This window comes from Botrytis fragariae (genome assembly GCF_013461495.1).
Source record: "Botrytis fragariae strain BVB16 chromosome Unknown tig00000075, whole genome shotgun sequence".
Classification (NCBI taxonomy): domain Eukaryota; kingdom Fungi; phylum Ascomycota; class Leotiomycetes; order Helotiales; family Sclerotiniaceae; genus Botrytis; species Botrytis fragariae.
In genome coordinates, this window is record NW_023500995.1 from 995340 (window position 1) to 1017046 (window position 21707).

At 43.7% G+C, this 21707-nt stretch overlaps 9 protein-coding genes across 9 annotated transcripts; 4 read left to right on the top strand and 5 right to left on the bottom strand.

Moving 5' to 3' along the window:
• Nucleotides 1–1470: 1470 nt before the first annotated feature.
• Bfra_005789 (putative nucleoside diphosphatase protein) lies at nucleotides 1471–3689 on the top strand (the record flags this gene model as incomplete). Its single annotated transcript, XM_037336166.1, has 3 exons — nucleotides 1471–1480; nucleotides 1562–2959; nucleotides 3013–3689. 3 exons carry the CDS (start codon nucleotides 1471–1473, stop codon nucleotides 3687–3689), a joined length of 2085 nt encoding a protein of 694 aa, XP_037191376.1.
• Nucleotides 3690–4422: 733 nt separating this feature from the next.
• Bfra_005790 (uncharacterized protein) lies at nucleotides 4423–6164 on the bottom strand (the record flags this gene model as incomplete). Its single annotated transcript, XM_037336167.1, has 2 exons — nucleotides 4423–5910; nucleotides 6090–6164. The coding sequence occupies 2 exons, from the start codon at nucleotides 6162–6164 to the stop codon at nucleotides 4423–4425; spliced, it is 1563 nt and encodes a 520-aa protein (XP_037191377.1).
• An 850-nt stretch (nucleotides 6165–7014) lies between these two features.
• Nucleotides 7015–8020, bottom strand: Bfra_005791 (putative 3 exoribonuclease family protein; the record flags this gene model as incomplete). Its single annotated transcript, XM_037336168.1, has 2 exons — nucleotides 7015–7829; nucleotides 7882–8020. The coding sequence occupies 2 exons, from the start codon at nucleotides 8018–8020 to the stop codon at nucleotides 7015–7017; spliced, it is 954 nt and encodes a 317-aa protein (XP_037191378.1).
• Nucleotides 8021–8592: 572 nt separating this feature from the next.
• Nucleotides 8593–9180, top strand: Bfra_005792 (uncharacterized protein; the record flags this gene model as incomplete). Its single annotated transcript, XM_037336169.1, has 4 exons — nucleotides 8593–8598; nucleotides 8658–8738; nucleotides 8931–8978; nucleotides 9031–9180. 4 exons carry the CDS (start codon nucleotides 8593–8595, stop codon nucleotides 9178–9180), a joined length of 285 nt encoding a protein of 94 aa, XP_037191379.1.
• Nucleotides 9181–10091: 911 nt separating this feature from the next.
• Bfra_005793 (putative paxneb protein) lies at nucleotides 10092–11388 on the bottom strand (the record flags this gene model as incomplete). Its single annotated transcript, XM_037336170.1, has 2 exons — nucleotides 10092–10849; nucleotides 10938–11388. The coding sequence occupies 2 exons, from the start codon at nucleotides 11386–11388 to the stop codon at nucleotides 10092–10094; spliced, it is 1209 nt and encodes a 402-aa protein (XP_037191380.1).
• A 385-nt stretch (nucleotides 11389–11773) lies between these two features.
• Nucleotides 11774–12345, top strand: Bfra_005794 (putative udp-glucose 4-epimerase gal10 protein; the record flags this gene model as incomplete). The annotated part of the gene is made up of 2 exons (XM_037336171.1): nucleotides 11774–12123; nucleotides 12240–12345. The coding sequence occupies 2 exons, from the start codon at nucleotides 11774–11776 to the stop codon at nucleotides 12343–12345; spliced, it is 456 nt and encodes a 151-aa protein (XP_037191381.1).
• Nucleotides 12346–12584: 239 nt separating this feature from the next.
• Bfra_005795 (putative thiamine pyrophosphokinase-related protein) lies at nucleotides 12585–13958 on the bottom strand (the record flags this gene model as incomplete). The annotated part of the gene is made up of 2 exons (XM_037336172.1): nucleotides 12585–13530; nucleotides 13921–13958. The coding sequence occupies 2 exons, from the start codon at nucleotides 13956–13958 to the stop codon at nucleotides 12585–12587; spliced, it is 984 nt and encodes a 327-aa protein (XP_037191382.1).
• A 682-nt stretch (nucleotides 13959–14640) lies between these two features.
• Bfra_005796 (putative duf775 domain-containing protein) lies at nucleotides 14641–15452 on the top strand (the record flags this gene model as incomplete). Its single annotated transcript, XM_037336173.1, has 2 exons — nucleotides 14641–14681; nucleotides 14771–15452. 2 exons carry the CDS (start codon nucleotides 14641–14643, stop codon nucleotides 15450–15452), a joined length of 723 nt encoding a protein of 240 aa, XP_037191383.1.
• Nucleotides 15453–16191: 739 nt separating this feature from the next.
• On the bottom strand, nucleotides 16192–20956 carry Bfra_005797 (putative ubiquitin-protein ligase protein; the record flags this gene model as incomplete). The annotated part of the gene is made up of 6 exons (XM_037336174.1): nucleotides 16192–16204; nucleotides 16260–17207; nucleotides 17398–18472; nucleotides 18614–19493; nucleotides 20078–20861; nucleotides 20904–20956. 6 exons carry the CDS (start codon nucleotides 20954–20956, stop codon nucleotides 16192–16194), a joined length of 3753 nt encoding a protein of 1250 aa, XP_037191384.1.
• Nucleotides 20957–21707: the final 751 nt, after the last annotated feature.

Here is a 21707-nt window from a genome sequence, read left to right on the forward strand (position 1 = left end):
TTATGTATGTTTGTGTGCCAAAAGTATGAGATTCAAGAGGAGGACCATGTGAATGAGACGTCAACGAGTAAAGTTCTTGACTAATAAGATAGCCACTCTAGAGCCACACATGATTGCTGGATAAAGTTGCATGCTATCTGGACCCCATATAGGAAGGTTGATATATCTGTGGCGAGGGTGTGAACGTGTGTGGATCATAGAAAGACTAGGGAATCATGAATGAGCAACTAATGACTAGTGGTTGTAACCGTCGTTGGTTGGAGTTTCAGTAGATCCTAGAGAAGCCCGAAATTACGTGGCCTTTCGTATTGATATGTAGCAAGTTGTAACCAGCATCCAAAGTTTGCAGTTGGGGTCGTTCGTATATGTGCAGAGAGGGCATGGTAAGCAATGTGCTCGAATCAAAGGAAGAGAGACTCCACAGACTGGTATTGTTATCCCCAACTTCTCGAGGAGGGGTTTTCCTTCTCAGAAAAAGGAAAAGAAGTTTGTTTGGTGGATTTGGTGGATTTGGTGGATTTGGTGGGCTTGGTGAGCTTGGGGGCATTGAATAGAGTGGGGAGTGATTGGTTGGTGTGTGGAATAATGGTGGTGCACCATGCAAGTGGACTGGACGGAAAAGGTTATTACTAATAAGGTTAATGATGAATGTTTTAAATATAGATCTTGTGGCCTTAGATCTGTCTGGACATGCATTAAGGCAACCATTATGCTATCTAGCTTTCGCTCTCATCCAATCATATCCTGTAATCTTCCCAAGCTTTTATACCAAATTAGGCGGTTCTTGGTAATGTCTTGGTCCTGCGATAAATCCATCCGTACCTACCTGGCAAGATTACCTAATCTGCAGCAATTCACCAATTCATTCACACTCGTTCATGCATACCTAGTACCTACCCAGCCCTGGTATATCATCGCTATCGCAATACAAAGAAGCAAGTATTAAATACTCTCTTTAATTAATCAATTAACAAACAAAATAAAACAAAACAACATCAACACTCCCACCTATTTTCATGCAACAAGTACCTACCTTACTTTGATCTCAATAGTTTCATTAACTGGAGATCATTCCATTCGTTTTCAGTGTCCTCTCCGCACATAACATACAGTACACCCCTTTCGCTCTTTCCGTTGGAAACTTTCGACCGAATGCATTCAAATTCATAGTCTCGACACTCGCGTCACTTCCGAAGAGATAAGGGATTGAGGGATCCTTGGAAAGCTTCATCGGCTGGAGGCGATTCCTACTACAATCCGATTTACCTCACATCTCACCTCACACATACATACATATACACTCGTAATCTTAATCCTCGCAAAATATCGAAAAGATAAGGGATTGAAGAGATCACCCTATCAAGCATACCAACCACCCTTCCCATCAATCCACCCAACTCACTTCGTCTCTCAACACCTCTCGTTACCTCGATACCTTTTCACCGATTTCAATCGATTCCCATTCTCCTCATGGGTAAATGTAAATTAACCCTTCAATAAATCCGTCAGCTGTACTTACACCACAATCAACCTTTACTAACCAACAATTGTCAATAAATAGGGCGATATGGTGTCATCCTGGACGCGGGTTCGTCAGGAACTCGAGTTCACATCTACAGATGGCTGAACAGTGCCAAAGCATTACAGGATCCCGACGCCCTCACCCTACAAAGTCTACCCAAGCTAGAAACCAACAAGAAATGGACGAAAAAGATTAAGCCAGGCGTATCGACGTTCGGCGAAACGCCTCAAGATGTTGGCCCAGAACATTTACAACAGCTCCTCGACCACGCTCTCGATATCGTCCCGAAAGATCAAGTGTCCGATACACCAATATTCTTGATGGCAACAGCTGGTATGCGATTGCTACCTCAAGTTCAACAAAATGTACTTCTATCCGAGATTTGCGCCTATGCTCAAAAGCATACAAAGTTCGACTTACCAGATTGTGGTTTACATATCCAAGTTATCCCCGGTGAAACAGAAGGACTATATGGATGGATCGCTGCAAATTATCTACTCGGAGGTTTCGATACACCAGAAGAACATGCCCATGGCAAGGGACACCATACGTATGGATTCTTAGACATGGGTGGAGCGTCAGCGCAAATTGCATTTGCGCCCAATACTACCGAAGCTGAAAAACATGCAAATGACCTCAAGTTATTGCGAATGCGGACTATGAATGGACAACCCGCGGAATATAAAGTTTTCACTACGACATGGTTAGGATTTGGTGTCAACCAAGCTAGACATCGCTACGTCGAAAGTCTAATGGATGCTTCTTACACCAAGGATACCAAAGAATTGCTCGACCCATGTCTTCCAGCTGGCCTCAAAACAACATTAGATGGAGATGTTGTTGGCGACTTGAAACTGACAGGAAAAGACCCAATCTTATTAGGTACTGGTCGTTTCGATCAATGCTTAGCAGCGACATATCCCTTATTGGATAAAGATGCCCCTTGTGCCGACCAACCTTGCTTGCTTCACGGGCAACATGTTCCTGCTATCGATTTTGATGTTAACCATTTCGTTGGAGTTTCTGAGTACTGGCATACAACTCATGAGGTTTTTGAAATGTCACACAAAGATAGAGCCTATGATTTCACGAAATATCAAGCTCTGGTAAAAGATTTCTGTAGTGAGGAATGGGACGACATTGAGAAAGAGGTTAAGAAGAAGAAATGGGGAAAGAAGGTAGATGCCAAGACAGCGCAAGAAGTTTGCTTCAAAGCTTCATGGCTAATTAATGTTCTTCACGATGGAATTGGAGTACCGAGAGTCGGATTGGAGAAGCCAGGACCAAATTATAATGCGACGAAGGAAATGATGCTTCACTCGAAAGGCAAAGGTTTCTTGGATCCATTTCAAGCAGTCGACAAGATTGATGGAGTAGAAGTCAGTTGGACATTGGGAAAGATGATATTGTATGCATCTGGTCAAGTTCCTCCAGCAAGTGAGGATGCTTTACCAGTCGGCTTTGGTAGCAATACTTTGGGGGTCCCACAGACTTTCAATTGGCTGGTTCTAATGCAAATCCCGTACCTCAAGACGACGATGACTGGTCCGATGCAGCTGATGATCTCATTGAGAAGGCACATTCTCGATCCACTCCCGGGCTTCTCTTGTTTTTCTTTATTTTGGTACTCTTCGCCTATCTATTCCGCAAGAGAGATAGAAGACTCCGGTTATATAGGGGTTTCAATACAATTTTACGTCGGAATCGTCGACCAGGTAGCCCAAAGAAAGGTTCTCGTGGTTTCTTCGGCACAGGAAAGTTATTCGGATCTCGAGGCTCCACTAGTTACGAACGCGTATTGGAAAATGGTGATTCCGCTGCTGAGTTCGAATTGGGTGACATTGATTCATCCGAAGAAAACGACAATTCGGATGGAAGTGAAGGATCTCGAGTAGGAAGATCTTCTGGGTTAGCAACGCCGAAATTGAATGTGGTTAATTTTGAGGCGGCCAATTATTTCGATAATAATTCACAGCATGGCCAAGGTATTGGCCTTGGTCTGGGAAGCGGCATTCCAAATGCATGGAGTAGAAGTGGTCTGGTAGTCAGAACGGAAAGTCGAGAAAGATTGGCTCCTACTTTGCATTCTTTGGGTGCAGGAAGAAGAAGTAGAACGGGCAGTCCGACGAGGAAAAGCCCGCTGATGACACCGCTTGAAGAGTCATGACACGAGAATTCGAGAATGGATGAATCGACAGACCAGTGAAAGAGGAAACAAGTTCTAATTCGAAACTGGGAAGCTTCTCTCTTTATCCTTATTTTATCCTATATTCTTCTTTTAGCATGGCGCTTTTACTTGGAATGGAACAGGAGTTGAAAAAATGGCGTTGAAAATGATGGATGGTGCTGATTAAGTATAAATGACTGCAAGCTTGGCTTGACATATGGCGCAACTTGTGGATATTCGGTCTATTACAGAGAAGGACTTTTGTACATACATATTCTTTAGGATACGCATGGAATTGCCATTGCAATCTTGATGTGGTGATTGCGAATAGATGGATGGTATATCTGTACTGCACATAGAGTATGAGATGAGTGGCATCATCGAAGTATGCCGATGGATTAATTCAGCTGATATATATTCATTTTCTCATGCACGATTTTTGGGTGCTAGTGATATCATCTTAAGGGAGCAGACGAGGATGTGACGCAATTGCTTTCACAGTATTGATTTCTTATGTGTATCTGGTATGTCATCTAAAGGAAAGCAATTGAAGAGGAAAAATTAATAGCAGAAATATCGGTTTCTATATCTTGAAAAGGGATAAGATGGTGGAATTGAATCAATTTAATCTAATCTGATTTGTTCGTTCTATTCTATTCCTATTCCCATCTACACCCCAGCTAAACCGGGAGAATGAAACTCGAAACAAACAAGCAAACAAGCAAGCAAGCAATCACCACTGCGACAATGATAAGTGAGTATTGGGACGAGGTGACTGGATAGGGTGAGGTGGAGGAAAATCAGAGTCGAAAGTCGTGTTAGCGATATTGTTATGGTTGTAATCATGATTATGAGTATGGTATAAAGGTAAAGATGAACAACTCGATACAGACGGAGACGGCAGTGGAGGCGAGACTCGTGCGATGCGTTCGGTGCCCCACAGATGCCGGTAGGATTGGTATGTATCGGCCCAGTTGTAGGGTTGGGGATGGGGAGGTAGATGGGGAGGTGTGAATTTTGATGGAGGAGAGGGAGATGAGGGAGAGGGGGTGGTGTTTGAGGACTTGGATTTTCCGTGGGGGGAAGCTGGAGGGGCGTAGATGGATTTGTAGGGTGCGGTGTAGGGATTTGGGTATGCGTATGCGTATGCGTATTGAGAAGAAGTACCAGATTCGTGTAGGGAATCGCGCAGAGGAGGACGTGTATATGTGTATTCTTCTGCACGTCCACTACGACATGGATCCCGCATCTCAGAACATGAATGAGAATGAGAATGTGCATCTCTGTATCCCCCTGCGGTTTTCGACGCATGTCTATGTGATGTTATTTCTCTACTTGGATTTGTATTTCCATCTCCATTTGGAGATTGAGATTGAGATGGAGGAGTGTGTCGTTTTCCCATGCCTCGACGTTTGGCTAGCGGCATCTCGTCTTCGGAATCGGCGTCTTCTTCGTCGGCGGTGGTGGTGTGCTCGTGGAAATTCGAGAGGCTACGCTCGGTGGAATAGGAGGAGAATGAGGAGAAGGGGGAGTAGGGTTCGAGTTTTATTTGGGGGTCGAGGGGGTGAGCAGAGGATGTTTGGAGAGGGAGTTGGTCGAGGAGAGTTTGAGAGATGGGTTGTGATTCTAAAAGATCGCTTTGCGAGATGTTAGTTTGGGGAGCTGAAGCCGCGGGATAATTGTGGATGTATGGGTGAGAAAGATGCTCGGTTTGGGGGTGCGTGGAAAGTTGGGTGGAGGGGGGAGGATTTGGAGGGAATGGAGATGTTGCATTGTTGAGTGTAGAATCGTTCCATCCATGGAGCTGGAAATCTGGTTCCGAGATCGCGTCTGCGTCCGATTCAGTGTTATCTTCAATTTCCCTCTTTCTCTTTCCTTCTTTTTTCTCCACTCCACCATGCAATTTCATTTCGATCCCCATCCCCATTCTGCCTTCCACCCCATTCCACTCTTTAGCTTCCACTTTCTCCTTCTTTTCCACACCCTCTCTCTCCTTTCTCTCCTCTTTTTCTTTCTTCTCTCTCATCTTCTTCTCTCTTTTCGCCTTTCTCCTTTCTTTCTCCTCTCCATTCCCTCCTCTCTCATCACTCCCACCCCCAAGATTAATATTCGCATTCGCTCCAATAACCCCCTTTTCAATCTGGCGTTTGAGTCTCGTGTAACGCATACGTGCGGCGGGAGATTTGAGATTAGTCGTTTGGCCTACGGCTGCGAAATCAATCTATAGAATGGGGAGAAAGTTGTCAGAGTGAGGAAGGAGAATCATGGGCATTGATTGACTTGGTGGGAAAGGGAATGGGAAAGATAAAATGGGATAGAGTGTTGAGATATCTAGTTTACAAAGATATCGATATATAATCAAAGCACCAACAAAACATCCTGTCTATAGATTGTACTCACAGTCTTCATATCTGACTTCTGAAGACAAATATACAAAAACACCAGATTTTCATCAAGTTGAATTTTCGAGGGCATATTTGTTGCTATTCGCCTTTTCCTTTTGACTCTTTGGCTTGCCGAATTTGATGGTTGGTAAGTAATTGAATTGCTGATTCGCCTTTCCGAGTGACACTGAGGGGCTGGGGAGTTTAGCGACTTTGGAGATGTAATTTGAGAGTGAGATTACAAGATTGTTTTGTATTGAAATGTTGAAGTATGGTGTTTGAGAAAGTAATCAATAATCTCTTCGACCTCTTCATAAAGTTGACATGGGATTTGGGAAGTTTGGTCTTCTATATATCACAAGATGATGAAAGCGAACTGTGGATACATGAATGAAACGATAGAGTTTGGGGGTGTTTTTATTTTGGGGAGGGTATTGGTATGCAGCTTGGCTTATGATACTGCCTGCTTTTCATGTGAAGTGAAAGCTTAGGGTTTGTTTGAGGGATAGATTAAAGAGATTCTCCATGAATGATTTCTGAAACTCTGTAAAGATGGAAGGACTGTTTGTGGAACTCTTTGATTGTGAAAGATGGCGAAGGGGTTTCAATTGGAATTTTTGAATTGTTACTCATTCATAGGATAACAGACAATATGAATGCTGGAACATACAATATAGAATCAATCATGTAAAAAAGGTGTACCAAGAAGAATGTGTATCCATGTTTGAAAATAAACAATGACAATTCCGTAATCATTCATCGTAGATATCGAAGCATAACTTTCGAAAGATCACGAGAAACTCCTCGCTTTCATGCAATAAAGTCCTGATTTCCTTTAACGCCTTGTTCATCCTAAGCCAATGCTGGCTGATGATTACTCTCTTTTCTAACGCCCAAAAACTCCAATCTCAAATACACGAGCAAGCATTGAAAGTACAGTTTCATCTTCTGAATTTGATATCTGCAGTTTCCTTCAGAGCCCCGAGGAGAACCCTATGTGCTCCCAAAGCTGCCTGCACCGCATTCTCCGTAAGTTTTTCATAAGATGGATCATCAGTATTAGACTCAGTTGAATGCCCAATATCTCCTTTCACCCAAAGGTCTGTAATCTCATCTCGAGCTGGAAGATATGCCACAATACATGCAGCTAGAATCTCCTTATGTTCAGATGGTACTGGATCCAGAACCAATTCAGTAGAGCCATCCTGCTCTGCAGTGGCCGGTGAACGTACTAATGCGGCAACTCCGCCAGAAACAACATCAACGCAATCGATTCCAGCATCGGCAATAGCTGCAGAAGCGACAGTAATACAACCACTGAGTACACTCATCATACCCCATCCACCAGCAGTCAACGAACCAAAAGATTTATCATCACCCCACCAATGATCCTCCTCGCCTTCAAGAATTGTAATATTTATCTCCACTCCACTCTTAGGCCATCTATCACCAATGATTACACCTCTCAGTGCCGTTTCCAAATGCACTCCAAGATCCCTTTCACTTGTGTCTCTAACATATCCTCGTCTTCTTCTAGCTGCAAATGGCGCATATTTAACATGAGTCTGTAGGATCATATGTGGTGAAAATGCGGCGGATTTAGGTAATGGTCGAGGGCCATGGACGGTACATGCAAGTTTGAGACCGGATGTAGAGAGGGAAGCAAGGCCTGGTGCTGATTGATTCGAGGGTTGAGATGGTTCAAGTTCGAGATATGCGGATCCTGAGGCTGATGGTGTCACACCGGTTTTCAAAACTGGTGGGAGATGAGTTTAAAATCATTGGTATTGAAATTGATATATACATACAAATTTTCCTTAGAACATTGGGTTGCCTGTTCCTCGAAGGTCGTTCTGGACGGTTCTTTGAATCTTTGGTAAGATACTTTAAAAAGACTGGTGGGTTTGTTCCACCAGAGGGGCCATTTATTCTCCTTCGATCAGACATGATTGATATGAAAATTGGTGAGATTGGTGAAATTGGTCAACCTAGATTATTATCTGTCGTATCGTCTTTTTAGTTTTTACTTCCATCGCAAACAGCTCTATGCGGTAGGAACTACCAACATTTTTTGCCGGGAAGTTCGGAAAAATAGACGGACCGACATAATCCTTGCAAATGATTTTAGCGCGGTTGAAGCTTCTTAAATTTTCGCGAAGCTCGACCAGATTTTCTCTTTTATACAATAAAAAATATTCTTCTGATTTGGTATCGAGATGGTTACAAGTTACCTTCTTTAACATCTCGAACCTCATCAATTGCTTCTTAAGCAATGCAATGCAATGCAATGTATCAGCAATGCCTGGTACAATGGTATTAACGGATAAGAAGTTCAAAACTTCATGCACTAATATCTTCAGTCGCAGCTGGACTATCGATTTTCAATTAACTTGGTAAGTTCTTACATCCTTTTCTTCATTCACATCTTCCTGGCCCGGATTCAAACTACACACCTTTTAGTTCTCGGCGATCTCCTGAGCCACGAACAAACATGCATCACCATATGAGCCACGATCTAAATGCTCGTATTTCCATCAGAAATATCCATCTTTTGCAATTGCTAACAATTGTCTCCAGATTATAGATGATGATTGCTTCAAGCAGCACACATTCCGATAACACTGCCCCGCCATCTATTGCACCTGAAGCAAGAGTCTCCTCATTTGTAAGTTAATTTATCTTCCAATTTCGCGCTCCACACCGTCTTTATATGATGAAAAAAAATTAATCAGTTCTGCTTCTGAACTTTCATGTTGATAACCAATATACCAAAACTTTTCTGATCCAAAAAGACATTACCTCATTTTGCTTTTAACTATCTAAGCATTACAAAAGCTAATTGTCAATTCAGTCACAGATTCTTCTCACGTTTCACGCATCTAAGGCGCATCAACGATATTCACAGGTACGGTATACTTTATATCACCTTTAGCACCTCCTCGTTATGATGATAACAGCTTATCCATTCCATGAATGCTCATCAACCGAACCCTACTCCCGCACCGGACTGGGCCTTCAAGCTTGGGATGATAGGTTGTGGAGCTGGGGTTTCAGAGCTTCAGAGATTCGTCTTGCGTCTTGTAGTTCAAATCTCTGTCGCCGGTTGAAGTGCTTGATTTAAACGGCTTTCTGAACTATCTTGGAAATTCATACTCAGCATTAAACATCAGTATTAGTTCTATGCTAATTGATGGGTGCTATTAGGTTTATTTGAGTCATTGACTTTAAATGCTTGACATGTTAATGTATTCTGGCTTGGATAATATTCATAGGTAAGTTTGGATCAAGGTAGGTCCTTTTTGGTTATCAGCACTATGGAACGATGAAATTCCTTCAACGGCAGGATTTGTGCAATATCAGATAGTTATAATTTAAAACATTTGCCAATTGCAACATTCGTTGTAACATCATTGACATCGTGATTTTATAAAACCGGAAAAGACTATTTTGTAGCAATTGTATCTCCATGTGTGTTTGAAGTCCTTTCGCATTGCGGAAGATGTCATATTTCATTAGTCAGCATGGCCTTCTACCTCCAGCTCTGAGAATAGCATGAAGTAACATCTCCTGCAATTTACAAGTTACGGATCGCGGAAACGGAAACTGCATCGATATCTTATAATTCACAATGCCTGCACTTTGGCCCTTGATTCTAGTGATGTCAATTGGCATTACGCTTTTCATTGGCATGTGATTTTATCCCAAACCATTCCCACCACTCAAGCACTAATAAAGCTACAGCATGGATGATACTCACCTCATGTCTAGGTGAGGGAGCTCGTCGTCATATTTCGGGAATGTCATATAATCCCCGAGAAGCCATATATGACAGTAACTACATGGGAGCCATCACATCCAATGGGCACGGTACTTGGAACCAATTCGAGATGCAAGATATGTTAGGAGATCATATTGAACATTCCGATTCCGAGTAAAGTTTCCTATCCGTCTCAACGCCGGTGCTATGCTATATACAACTTTTATCCATACATTTATTGGATGGGGGAATTATGATAATCTAAAATTCTATATCGACTTTGGTGGCTTTTCCTCCCTTTCCATCGATGTCAATCCCGCCCTTTTGTTCTTCCCCTTCGTCTTCAACAGGTGGTAAACTGTAGGGTTTGATTACTAGTCCCTTTCTTCTACTTAACGAGAATGCCAAATCGTCGCCAGCGAATCCAGCGCTCCCGCCGCCCTTTTCGTGGAATATGGGTAGGCGGTGGATTTTGAGCATGCCTTGTGGAGGCTCCTCTTGAGCGGGATTGGAGGAACTGGAGGGTGTGGCTTTGGGGATGATGGCTATGGATGGGAATGGGGCGATTTCGAGGACACCGTCGCTGAGGAGCTCGATCCATTTTGTGAGGGCGGTAGTGCGGGGGTGAAGGGGGAGAGGGAGAGTGAGCATGAGGGTTAGTCGGGTGGGGTATTGGCGGAGTAGAGCACGGAGAGCGTGGAGGAAGGGGATGATGTGGTGGGGGAGAGAGGCATGCGAGGGGTATAGAGCTGGTGAGAGGAGGGAGGGAATGATGATGCGGTGGATAGTGGTAGGAGGGGTTCGAGAGAGTTGGGTCGAGAGATGTTGGAGGAATGGTGTGAAGGGAGATTTCGTTTCGCTTGTCGTACCTGCGAATTCGAAGTCGGGTCTGAGAATCGTGGGAATGAAATGCATTTGAGTAGACGAAGATGGAATCAATCGTTTACTAAGATCGAAGTCGTGACAGAATATTGAAGGCGGACCTGAAGAGCCAGCACTCGATTGCACAGTGTTTCTCTCTACACACAAATAAGAGCATTAGCTTTTGTAATTCGATATTATATTCTTCTACGAATCGGTCAAACATATGTACAAAGGGCCACCCACCTCTAGCACCACTCGCCCCAAATTCCCCCAATCTCTCATATCTCCACGCAATCTTCATCTTATCATCTGCCGCCTTGCTCTCCGCATCTTTCTTCGAAGATGATCCCTCCGCGACACCCATCCCGGGCAATTCTCTTCCCCATCCTTGGTGCATTCCCAAAACATGAATATGATGTCCTTGCAACACTCCCTCCGCAGCATAATATTTCAACAACGTGCCCCCAAAATCTGTAGTTCCACTCTCCTCAAGTAGTAACGATGTGCCGAGTGCAAGTCCCGCATGACCAGCTAGTATAGAATCGAGCGAACGGATCCCCGTCGATGTCGTTGGACGACCATCGAGAGGTGAGGGACGAATACCAGGAATGGGTGCTACTTTTTCCGGAATAGGAGTCTGCGAAGTTTGGATTCCTGGTTGCGCGATTGCTACGTTACGTTTTCGAAAAGCCATTTTGGAAAAAATTGGTGGTGTTAATTATGACGAGAATTGATTTCGATGGCCGCGGGGTAGGTATTTTAAATCCCACCTAAAAGCGAGCGAGCCACTTGCTATGATTTTTTTTTTGCGCCGGAACATTCGTTTGGCCGATCTCCGTCTGGATTTTCGATGTTTTTGGAAGAGTGCAATATTTTGCGAAAGACAAAGCTTCTTTACTGAGTATTTACTTACAGCAACGCTATTTATACCACACTCTCGAATTGTTTAACAAAAAGTCCGACAGAATTCTACTTTGATACCTTGATCACTCCACACCAAGATCAATACCAAACCCTAAAGATCCTCAAGTCCAAATACTACCATCACAATTTCCACAATTTCCAATTTCTAATCCACAATGTCTGGACCTCAAGACGCGCAACTTTTCGACGAGCACTTCACCGTCAACGAATTAGACCATAAGAAATATGTACGAGTAGGACGTATCAAGGCGACCTCCACGGTCGATCACTCGGTCTCCATGCTTTTGGATATCAATACCGAGCTATTCCCATTAGCCGTCGGTGACAACATTCGCGTTGTGCTTGCGACATCTCTTAATTTGGATGGCACAAAGGATGATGGAAAGGGATGGAGAGATGCTAATCGCATGGGATTGGGGGGTGAGGCTACGCTTGCGGATATGTTTGATTATGTTTGTCATGGGAAGATTTATAAGTTTGAGGATCAGGAGAACAGTGATCTTATGTAGGTTTCTTCTTCTTCTTCTTCTTCTTGAGATTAAGGATTGGGTGGATTGTTTGCTCGCTATTTGGCTATGGTATCTATCTATGTATGAAATGGTTGACTGACTTCTGATATAGTAAGGCATACATCTCCTTCGGTGGATTGTTAATGGGTTTGGAGGGTCCTTATAAGAAGCTTACACCTCTAAGAGTCGACTATGTCTACCTCCTCATCAAGAAATAGATAGCTTTGAAAAACTGCTTGGGAAACGGAAAACGAAGAGAGGAAAGGACTCGCTATCTATGTTGTGGTGAAATCCTTGTGAGGAATCTGGCAAACGAGAATCGATAGTGACAGAACCCGGTTTATCGTATGCATATGTGGTTTTGCATTTGCGTGGGGCGTTGTGGATGGGAAATTGAAAAAGTCTTGAGGGCGTTCAAGCACCAGATACCTTTTTCAAATCTGGAATACTAAAATATTCAAATATTGTGTGGTCCTAGAAATGGCAAATTTCTATGAATCCTGCTGTTGATCTCATCAAAATCGCTCTCATTTTCCCTTGTCAATATGCCGTATCTGATGAAGAAGTCCAATAGAACAATTCCGCAATTGGATTTGAACTCTCCCATTTTCATGTGCTCCTGAACTTCCTCTACTGTCCAAAGGTAGAATTGTTCTACCTCGCTATCATTTGGCTTAGGAATGACATCAGCAGGCAACTCCAAATCGTAAATGTATTCGCATTCAGGCTGCATCAAACCCGTTTCTCCTCCAGCAGTGGCTCCCCGTACATGGAAGTACGTAAGAGCGCCATGAGCCTTTGCATTTTTCCTCACAACATCTTCTGGGAAACTGGCTTCTTCCATACACTCTCTCACCAAAGCCTCGAATTTATCTTCTCCCGTAGACATTCCTCCTGCGACTGTGTTGTCCAACATAGATGGATATGTCTGTTTTGTCGCCGAACGTCTCGGGACCCACAATTTCAAGCCATATCTCACTTCGGGACAGCGTACATATGCCATCATGTGAATTCCATAACCGAGAATACCGAACAAAACCGAAGCGCTGCGTTCAATGGACCAGAGTACTTCATTTCCGGGACCATAGACGGGATATAGCTCATCACGCCAGCCGGATAGAACTTCGAAGGTTTTGTTAGTGCGCCAATACTCGCATGTTGCTGCAACGGCGGCACTGCGTTCGGGCTCGGTGGCTTGCGTGAAGAGGGATATGGTACGTTGAGATTGGTTGATGCTCATTTCTCCTTTGATGCTGGTGGGGACTTTGAGGAGAGCACGGTAGATGGGAAGGGTGATGTAGCCTAGAGGGTAGGTGGTGGATGTGGTGGCCTCGTGGATGAGGGTGTACAAGGTGGAGCTTAGAGTTGAGTGAGCAGTAGCATCTTTCTCTGGGTAGGGAAATCTGGGTTGATATTAGTTGGGGGCGCGGCTTGAAAGGGCGATGATAGATAGTGCGATGAAATTTTTGAGGTTCAGGATAGGATAGGATTGGTTATGGTTATGGAGTTGCGTGGAATAGTTGGTATGTTGAACTTGAAGTTTGACAATTCGCTCAATTCAACAACGCTCTTGGGAACGTTGGCTCCTATTCATCCTTATGATGAAGTGTATCTTCAAACCGATTGAAACTTCAGTTTACCAACCACTTGGCTGTATGATAAAATATTGTGTTCTCCAAGAGCAGTCCAACCCCCACCACCTCCCTCAAAAGCCACCACTCCACCATTTCCATGCAGTGATACCGTCTAGCAATAGCCAAGTTAATGAAAGAACCCGAATTAAAAATACTTACGTATCGCACTCATCAACGAGATCTAAATAAGTCTTCATGGTGTCTCTTTCTCTAGGTATTTTCTTTCCAGAAATGCGTGATTCGTATGTGTCGAATGAAGTGTATCCAAAAAAAAAAACTTCTAGTAAGTGACAAATATATTCCTATATCCAATGTCCAAAACTTAGATTTCTCAGTCTTATAAGAAAAAGAGTATCAAAGACACTCTATAAAAATACCTAGGTATGAACACAGTAATACTGCTAGTGCAATTATACCAAGGTGTATTGATGAATCTCGGGAGTCAAAATTAGCAAAGAATGACTGAATCCGATGGCTAAAATTACTTTGCAGTGTGCACCCCCACCACGCACAAAAAAGCTGCCCCGCTCAAGCCCCGCAATCTCATTGTTAGCTACTCATGGACACAACGAGAACTTTCGCGAATGACGTTAAAATTCCTTAAGCTTCCCTAGTTCTACTGAAAATAGTTACCTCAATTCGAAATTCGCATTTATTTCTTCAAACTCAATCTACAAGCAATTTTTATCATTTGCAAAAGCTACCAATTCATTTAGATACAGTCATTGTATTGTGTTAATTTCGTGTGATTCGCATCATTTGAGCACAAATTGGAGCTCTGATCAGCTACATACATACATACTGAGGTAGCCATTATTCCTATCACACGTCACATCCGGATCGCAATCACATAACGCGCGAGAATATTACCAAGCCACCATGGAGCAAGCTCCCCCTTCACTACCCCAATTATTTGGCATGTAAGTTCGTCTCTTCCCAGCTCTAACCCTTCAAGCTTTCTTCCCAGCTAGCCCAACAAACAAAAAGCTAACCTCTCTCCCTTCTCCAGAATTCCTACTGGCCTCCCGCCAATCACCACGCCTACTTCTGCCCCCTCCCCAACATCTTTTACCTTTACCCTCCCCGCGCGCTCCTACCAACACATCTGCGTCTTCATCCTCCCCGGAATCACCCTCCCCCCCTCCACCGCCGCCGCAGTCTACATTTCTCTCCCCCCCTCCCCTACCGGCGCATCATCCGATCCTCCCTTCAAATTCCTCGGGGGCATCGGTCCCGGCAAAGAAAGCGCCATATTCAAAATCAACCGCGACATCTCCTCCTCTCAATCCCCAAACAATGCCCCCGAAATCGACATGGACGCCGAATCCACAACGCCCCAAATGCAAGGCGAAATCACCATCGGAATATCTCTCGAGAGCGCCGAATCAGTATCTGCGCAAATGGCACAACTATCTCCTTCCCATTCTTCCGCAGGTGCATCGTCGTCAAAGCCCGGAACCTCATTAGTTCTCTCCAGACCCCAGCCTACGAATACGGATACGCTAGTCCTGGCGCAACGCATAATAAAAAATGCATTTAATTTCCTCGCGAGTTTCAGCGGTAATATCATGGATGCGGGAAATGGGAAGGGAGTAGAAGTGGTGCCTCTCAAGGCATTTGAAGAGTGGTGGAAGAAGTTTGAGGCGAGGGTGAGGAATGATCCGGGGTTTTTGGAGAAGGATGGGGATTGAACTTTCGATTTCAAGCAGGGTGGTAAAGGAAATGATGAAAAATTAAATGCGCTGAATAGAATAGATGTGGATTGGGTAGATGGTGAGAGATAGGAAACTCGGATTCTCCAATCATACTCTGAGCATCTTTGCGCGGAAAGTTGCACAACGGGGCCGTCGAAAAAGAGATAGGATAGAAACAGGAGAAAAGTAAAATAAGCGGAGATGCGACCCCCCGTGTGATCATATTCGATCATTTCAGGACAGAATTGGGATTGTCAGAGATCACACAGAGCTAGGATATAAAGGCGCTATTCGCACGACATAGTACACGTCAGGATAAGACGGAGATATCACAAGATATTAAATCATGATCATTTCAAGCAAAGATTTACTGAATTACATGAATGGAACGAATTAGATTTTCGTGTAAAATTGGTGGTGAAAATTATGTGCGTTATTTTGATATGTGCTCATGTCATGATAAATACTACTGACTCACATCACATCACATAACATAGGTTAATCTAATGATACAAAAGAAAACGCAAAACTTTGTACTACTCCTCGCGATAAAATCCCCACGCCCCTGAAAGAAAAGAAAAGAAAAGAAAAATTCCACCCTTTGCTGTCAACTATGAATATCCTCGTACCGCACGAATATACTTCAGATCTACATTCCAAACTGACGTGTGCCATAGCTAACAAATCATTCTGTGCACCCATTCGCACCCATCCTGCCAAGGTCCTGTCCTCGTCCCTATGGCTCCCCACTACGGAACAAAGATCCTACTAAAACTCACCACATCCCTCCTGCAGCAAACACACTTATCGAAATTGTTCATCGCAAGCGTAACACGACAATCATCGCATAAGCTCAAGCAACGACAAGGCCACACAATAACGCTTCTAGGCGAGCTTTGACAGACCACACATTGTGGGCCATTTTCTCCCATGCCGGATGCACCTTGCATCCAGGAAGCCGGTTCTTGGGTAGCTTTTTGATAGTTGCGTTTGGAGATAATGAGATGCTCGAGGATTTGGGCTTCTTCGTCTGGAGAAAGTTTGCCCGATGGATCGGAGGGGATGAAATTTGGAGGGCGTTGAAGAGTGGATGTTAGGACGTGGGCTCGTTCTCTCTGAATGATATCGCGGTAGCGGGAACGAGTTAGGATTTTATCGCTTGAGAGGTGGAGTGAGAGGGCTTGAGCTTCTGCTCTTTGTTCGGGGTTTCGAGGATGTAAGAGTTGAGCTAGATCTGTTGTGGATAGGGGTGTGTCGAGAAATGGACTAGATTCTCGCGATGGATGAGGTGATCGTTGTGTGGGAGTTCTTTGACCATCTGTTATGGCATCGTCCGACTCCCAATCTCGTTCATCTTCTGTCGAATATGAGATTACACTGGTCATGTCATCTTCGATATCCTTTTTCTCGGGACTGAATGTTCCACTGTTATCATCACTTCCCCACCAGCCGCCATTCAGCCACCATTGATATAGACTGGTGTCCAACTCGGTCTCTCTATGTCGACTCCAATATTCTTGGCTGGTCTTGAGTCGCCTTCTCATTTCTACTTCTACATCCACATGGTCATCTTTGGGTAGAGTCAATTCTCCATCGATATTCAGAAGCCAGAAGTTGAGTGTATCTGGGTCATTTGCTTGCACGGCTGTGCTGGCGGGGTCTCTTTTTGTTCGCGATACAAGCCAAAGAAGCCAGCCTGGGCGGCTTTGAATTCCAAGCCAACTCATAAACATTAAGATACATATTGCCCACCTGCAATCCATAAATTAGCAATTGTCAGCATGTACAAGGGTGTGGCGTGCGCGGAGGTGAGTTTGGAAATAATTAGTTATTGCGAGCAACTTTGTGATACCATTCTGCACGTTCCCAATAAAGTCTTCCAGTGTCAAACTGTAGATGAATGGAAACTTCTGTGAAGTACAAATGATGGAAAATTACTTACCAGCTAAGAATTAATCTATTGATCCCAAGAAAGAACTCCAATGCCATTACCCAACGCCCACTACGCTCTGTAGCACCAACACCATCTCTGACTGATCGCTCTTTTCCTTTGGACTTTGCATTCTTTTGTGCAGTCATCTCGCGCGCATAAGGACTGTTATTCTTTTGTGGAAGTACCCTCTGATTAGTGGCCGCTACGAGACCAACGTTATGAGGCATATGATCATCTATGGCAAGCTCAGATTCATGAGCTTTAAAACTTGGACCTAGCCATTGTGCTCCAGTCTCTTCAATCTCACGTAGACGATCATCTTCGAGCCAGGTGTTAGGTTTGACGTTCACCCCTCGACTCTCATTCAGATAAACAGCTTCACTAGCCATAGTCATAACAGCAAATCCTGTCCTTAGCAGAGCCGTATAGAAGTCCATGTGCATTGTTATTCGGATACTTGACAATGGGACATTCGCTTGCATGTTATGATGTGCATTGATCACTCTCTGCGAGAAGGATAATCGAGGGCGAGGAGTATCTGGCAGATTTTGTCCAACTGGAATATTGGACTCGTCGATACCACTAGCAGGGGCCAATGTAGACAAGATCAATGCAACGCCGTATATGATTGAACATATGATAATACCGCACAGAACGAGAACATGGGGTATAAATCCAATAATACAAACCGTAGGAAACCTCAATAATGCTTGGCTTGAAGGGTGATCGAAAGAAAATGACACGAGACTCCAAACAATCACAAACATGAATGATATGCCCCAGAATCCAGTACTAAGTAGTCGATATCTTCCTTGGATATCGAATATTGCAAGGATGTGACTACTCAAGTGGTTCATAACTGAGAGAAATCCAACAAGTAGGACTTCTGGCGTGGTATTTATTTTCTTCATGATCATGGAGCGTGTAACAGTAAATTGAGTGGGTCCAGCATTTGAGTCGTCTTCCGCTGGAATCTTAATCTTGGTAAAACCAACGATTTGAGCACTAATGGCGGCATCGGCCTCAGCAAAGGCTAATGAGTGTTCGAAGAGCGTCATTCCTGTTTCAGCTGCGACCTGGCGACCTGGATGTTGTTAGGTCACGCACTTATGGTATACCCAAGCTATTATAGAAAATGCAGAAAAATTTGAACACCATAATCCTCTAGCACTATCTACAGCATGCAAACAAAAAGATGATTGGAAATCATATGGGGTAGGCTTACCTTGAACAGCGCAGGACACCGTTTCGACAAATTGACTGAAGCTAAATGTTTTAAATAAAGGCCATAGAAGTGATAAAGATCCGGAAAGATCGTATGTGGTGGGGATTCCCTCCTCAGAATTGGTCTCGTTCCCCATGGTATAATTACTAGGAATCATACTCACCGCCAGACATGAGGATGAATCCTTAGCACCAAACAGAAGGGCTTGACTGAACGTATACAGAGGACCTCCATCCTGGGTGAACAGGAGGTTATGGGATTTTGAAGAATTACCCCACCGCAAGTAACCAAAATCAGGGGATGTCTGGCATTGTATTGATTGCAGCAACCATCTGGCTTGAACGAGAAGTAGTATTATAGGTATGATTCGTAATAGGAAGCGTGGTTTCCATGTAAATTCGAGTGGCCTTCTCGTGCTGGCCATTATATGCGTGCGATTCAAAACGATGGCCATCACTATACACCCAAGGGCCCATTTGCTTGTGGCATAAGCAAATAAACCTCCGAGACTTCGCGCACTCTCCAAAGAGAATCTTGAGCTTTCCATCATATTCTCTTCCGTCAATGTTTCCGAGCTGGTCTCTACAATCTGTCTTACACCCGCAACTGCTGCGGCAGTTATCGTTTCTGCGGGATCAGGTATGCCAGATCCAGTAGCTTCTGGGATTATTCGTGCCGCCATCCTTATACCCAATATATTATCAACACTTTCCGGAACTGCAAGAAAGGAACCGAGTTTCATGACCATTCGCGGTCCTGCCAAAGCAAAATCCCTTGCAGACGGCACATATTGCGTAACATTAACTGCGGTCCAGTTCGTCCATGAAGCAATGTCAAATTTTGTACCATTATCGAGCATTGTTGGAGTGGCCATGATAAGCTAAGATTCGAATCAATGCAAACGGTTTAGGTCGTCACAAAGAGATAATTAGTCGATGTTTCTTGGTCTCACCGGACCATCAAAAATTCCAGATAAAGGGCATCCTCCTGGGCTAAAAGGAAGAAGAATATGACTGAGATGTTGACAGTCAATAAAGTTTATGTCGAAAAGAGAAATCCAAACATCCCCATGGACTGACTTATTGATTGTCTGATGCGACCTCATTCAATGTTTCGGAATATGTTGTTCCGGCCGATTCTAGAATGCAAGGTGCCGTAGTGATGTTCAAAAGAAGCTTAAAGGTTACATTATCGTAGGTGGGAGGGGTGAAAGAGATGAAACTCTGATTAGCACTTCGACATCATTGACCTCCACAAATCAAAATGCAATGTATTGAGATATTGAGAGGCTTTCAGTTGGAAGGCTCCTTTCACAAGTTGTCATAGTTCATACATTGATCTTGAAGGCATCACTCGGATTTGACATGTGCAATTGAAATTCATTTTTCATTCATTTTTCATCAATATGGTAGGTATATCATTCTGAAATTACATGCCACCCCATTCTATACAAAAGGTTCTTACTCCATCATTTTCCTCCTCAACAGATTTCTTGTTAGGGCTTTCGCCACCAATCAGGAAGCCCTTTTTGACACCAGTACCTAACCTACCACCTCCGACTATGTCCAGCAACCGGATTTCTTCATCCCATTCATAACCTGTCGCTACGAAGTGACTATGAAAGCGTAAAGGATCTCCTGGATACACAGTATAGTCGCACCCGAATCGGAGACCAGGTGTCATGAAGTAGTCACGAGAGTGCAAGTGAGCAAATAAAGGATAAGATGAAGGAACGGATGGATCTGAACTTGATGGAAAGGTTTGGGGTGAAGATGATGAGGGATATGAAACAGTTGGTGTAATACCCCAAGATTTCGTGGATGAAGATGCTACAGATGAGGCTCGAGAGGCAGGGCGTTCATCCTCGAATAAAGGGTCTGGTTCATTGGAAATAGTATCTTGGGGATCATTACTTGCACGAGATGTACTTGGTAACGATCCACTCCCACCTTTCAAAGCTTTCTTTGCTAGAGCATTCTCAGTGCGCTTTCTGGCTTCAGTATCTGCAGCTCTTTTTGCTTTGAATGCCTCTGTTTTGAGGGACTCTAGGTATTTCTTCCTGTCCGAGCCTTCCAGCGAACTGAAGTTTTGTTTATGCCAAGGGGTATCCTCAACAATGTATGCAATCTTCTTATCAACGAGGACTTTGGCCTCTTCTGGTAGCAACTCGACGGGGAGGCCAAGGAACAAGTTCTGTTGTGGAATCTGCGGAATGGTGCCAGTCAAAACACCACAGATATGGTAAGTCCTGCGAAGGTGAGTCACGACATCTATGTCGAATAGCAAATACCGGCCAGCAATGAATGATATGGCAACGGGCTCTGAAACAATGTTCGGAGACATTTTGAAATCGAGCTCAAGACTATCAATTACTTCATTATGTTAGTAATGATTCTATTGTCAAAGTGGCAGAATGTACAATGATAAATTTGAGGTTCGATGAATCATGAATTAAAACATATTTTAAGACATCATGTCCAGATAAATCTGGTTGTCAGGGGATTGACAGATCGGTTTTGTAATCATATCGAAAAGAGGGGAGATGAAGAGGTTGCATAGATGACACTTACCAAAGATTGTTGATTTATTGTCGACTTCCCTTCAATTGAGAATTGTGGAAGATTGAATGTTTTGGGATCAAAGAAACTTTTAATTTTTTGTGCGAAGAGAATTAAAAAGAGCTTCTCACTAGCTTATGCGCTAGCTTCGGTAATTTGACTAAACCTTTCCCGGAACTCATGTAGGCCTGAATAGGTCTCAGGCACCAAATGCACGTGAGAGGACCTGAGCACTCGGTGGACCCCTTCTCGAGACTTTTAGCTAGAGTCAAAAGGGTACAGCTACAACAGAATCTCCATACTTAATGTCGACTTCCTTATGTGCCAAGCTTGTTCTTGGGCCATTGTATAACTGTCATATCCGAGAGATCTTAACCCTTACCAAGCCCCTTTCAAGATTTCCGGCACATGTAATCTTACTTATTAGGTATTCTGTCAAGGTAAAAAACTAAATAATTGGTGAAGCATAAAACTTCCTATTAGATTGCTGAATCAGCCATAATCACACCTACCTGCCTAGATAGATATGTGAAATA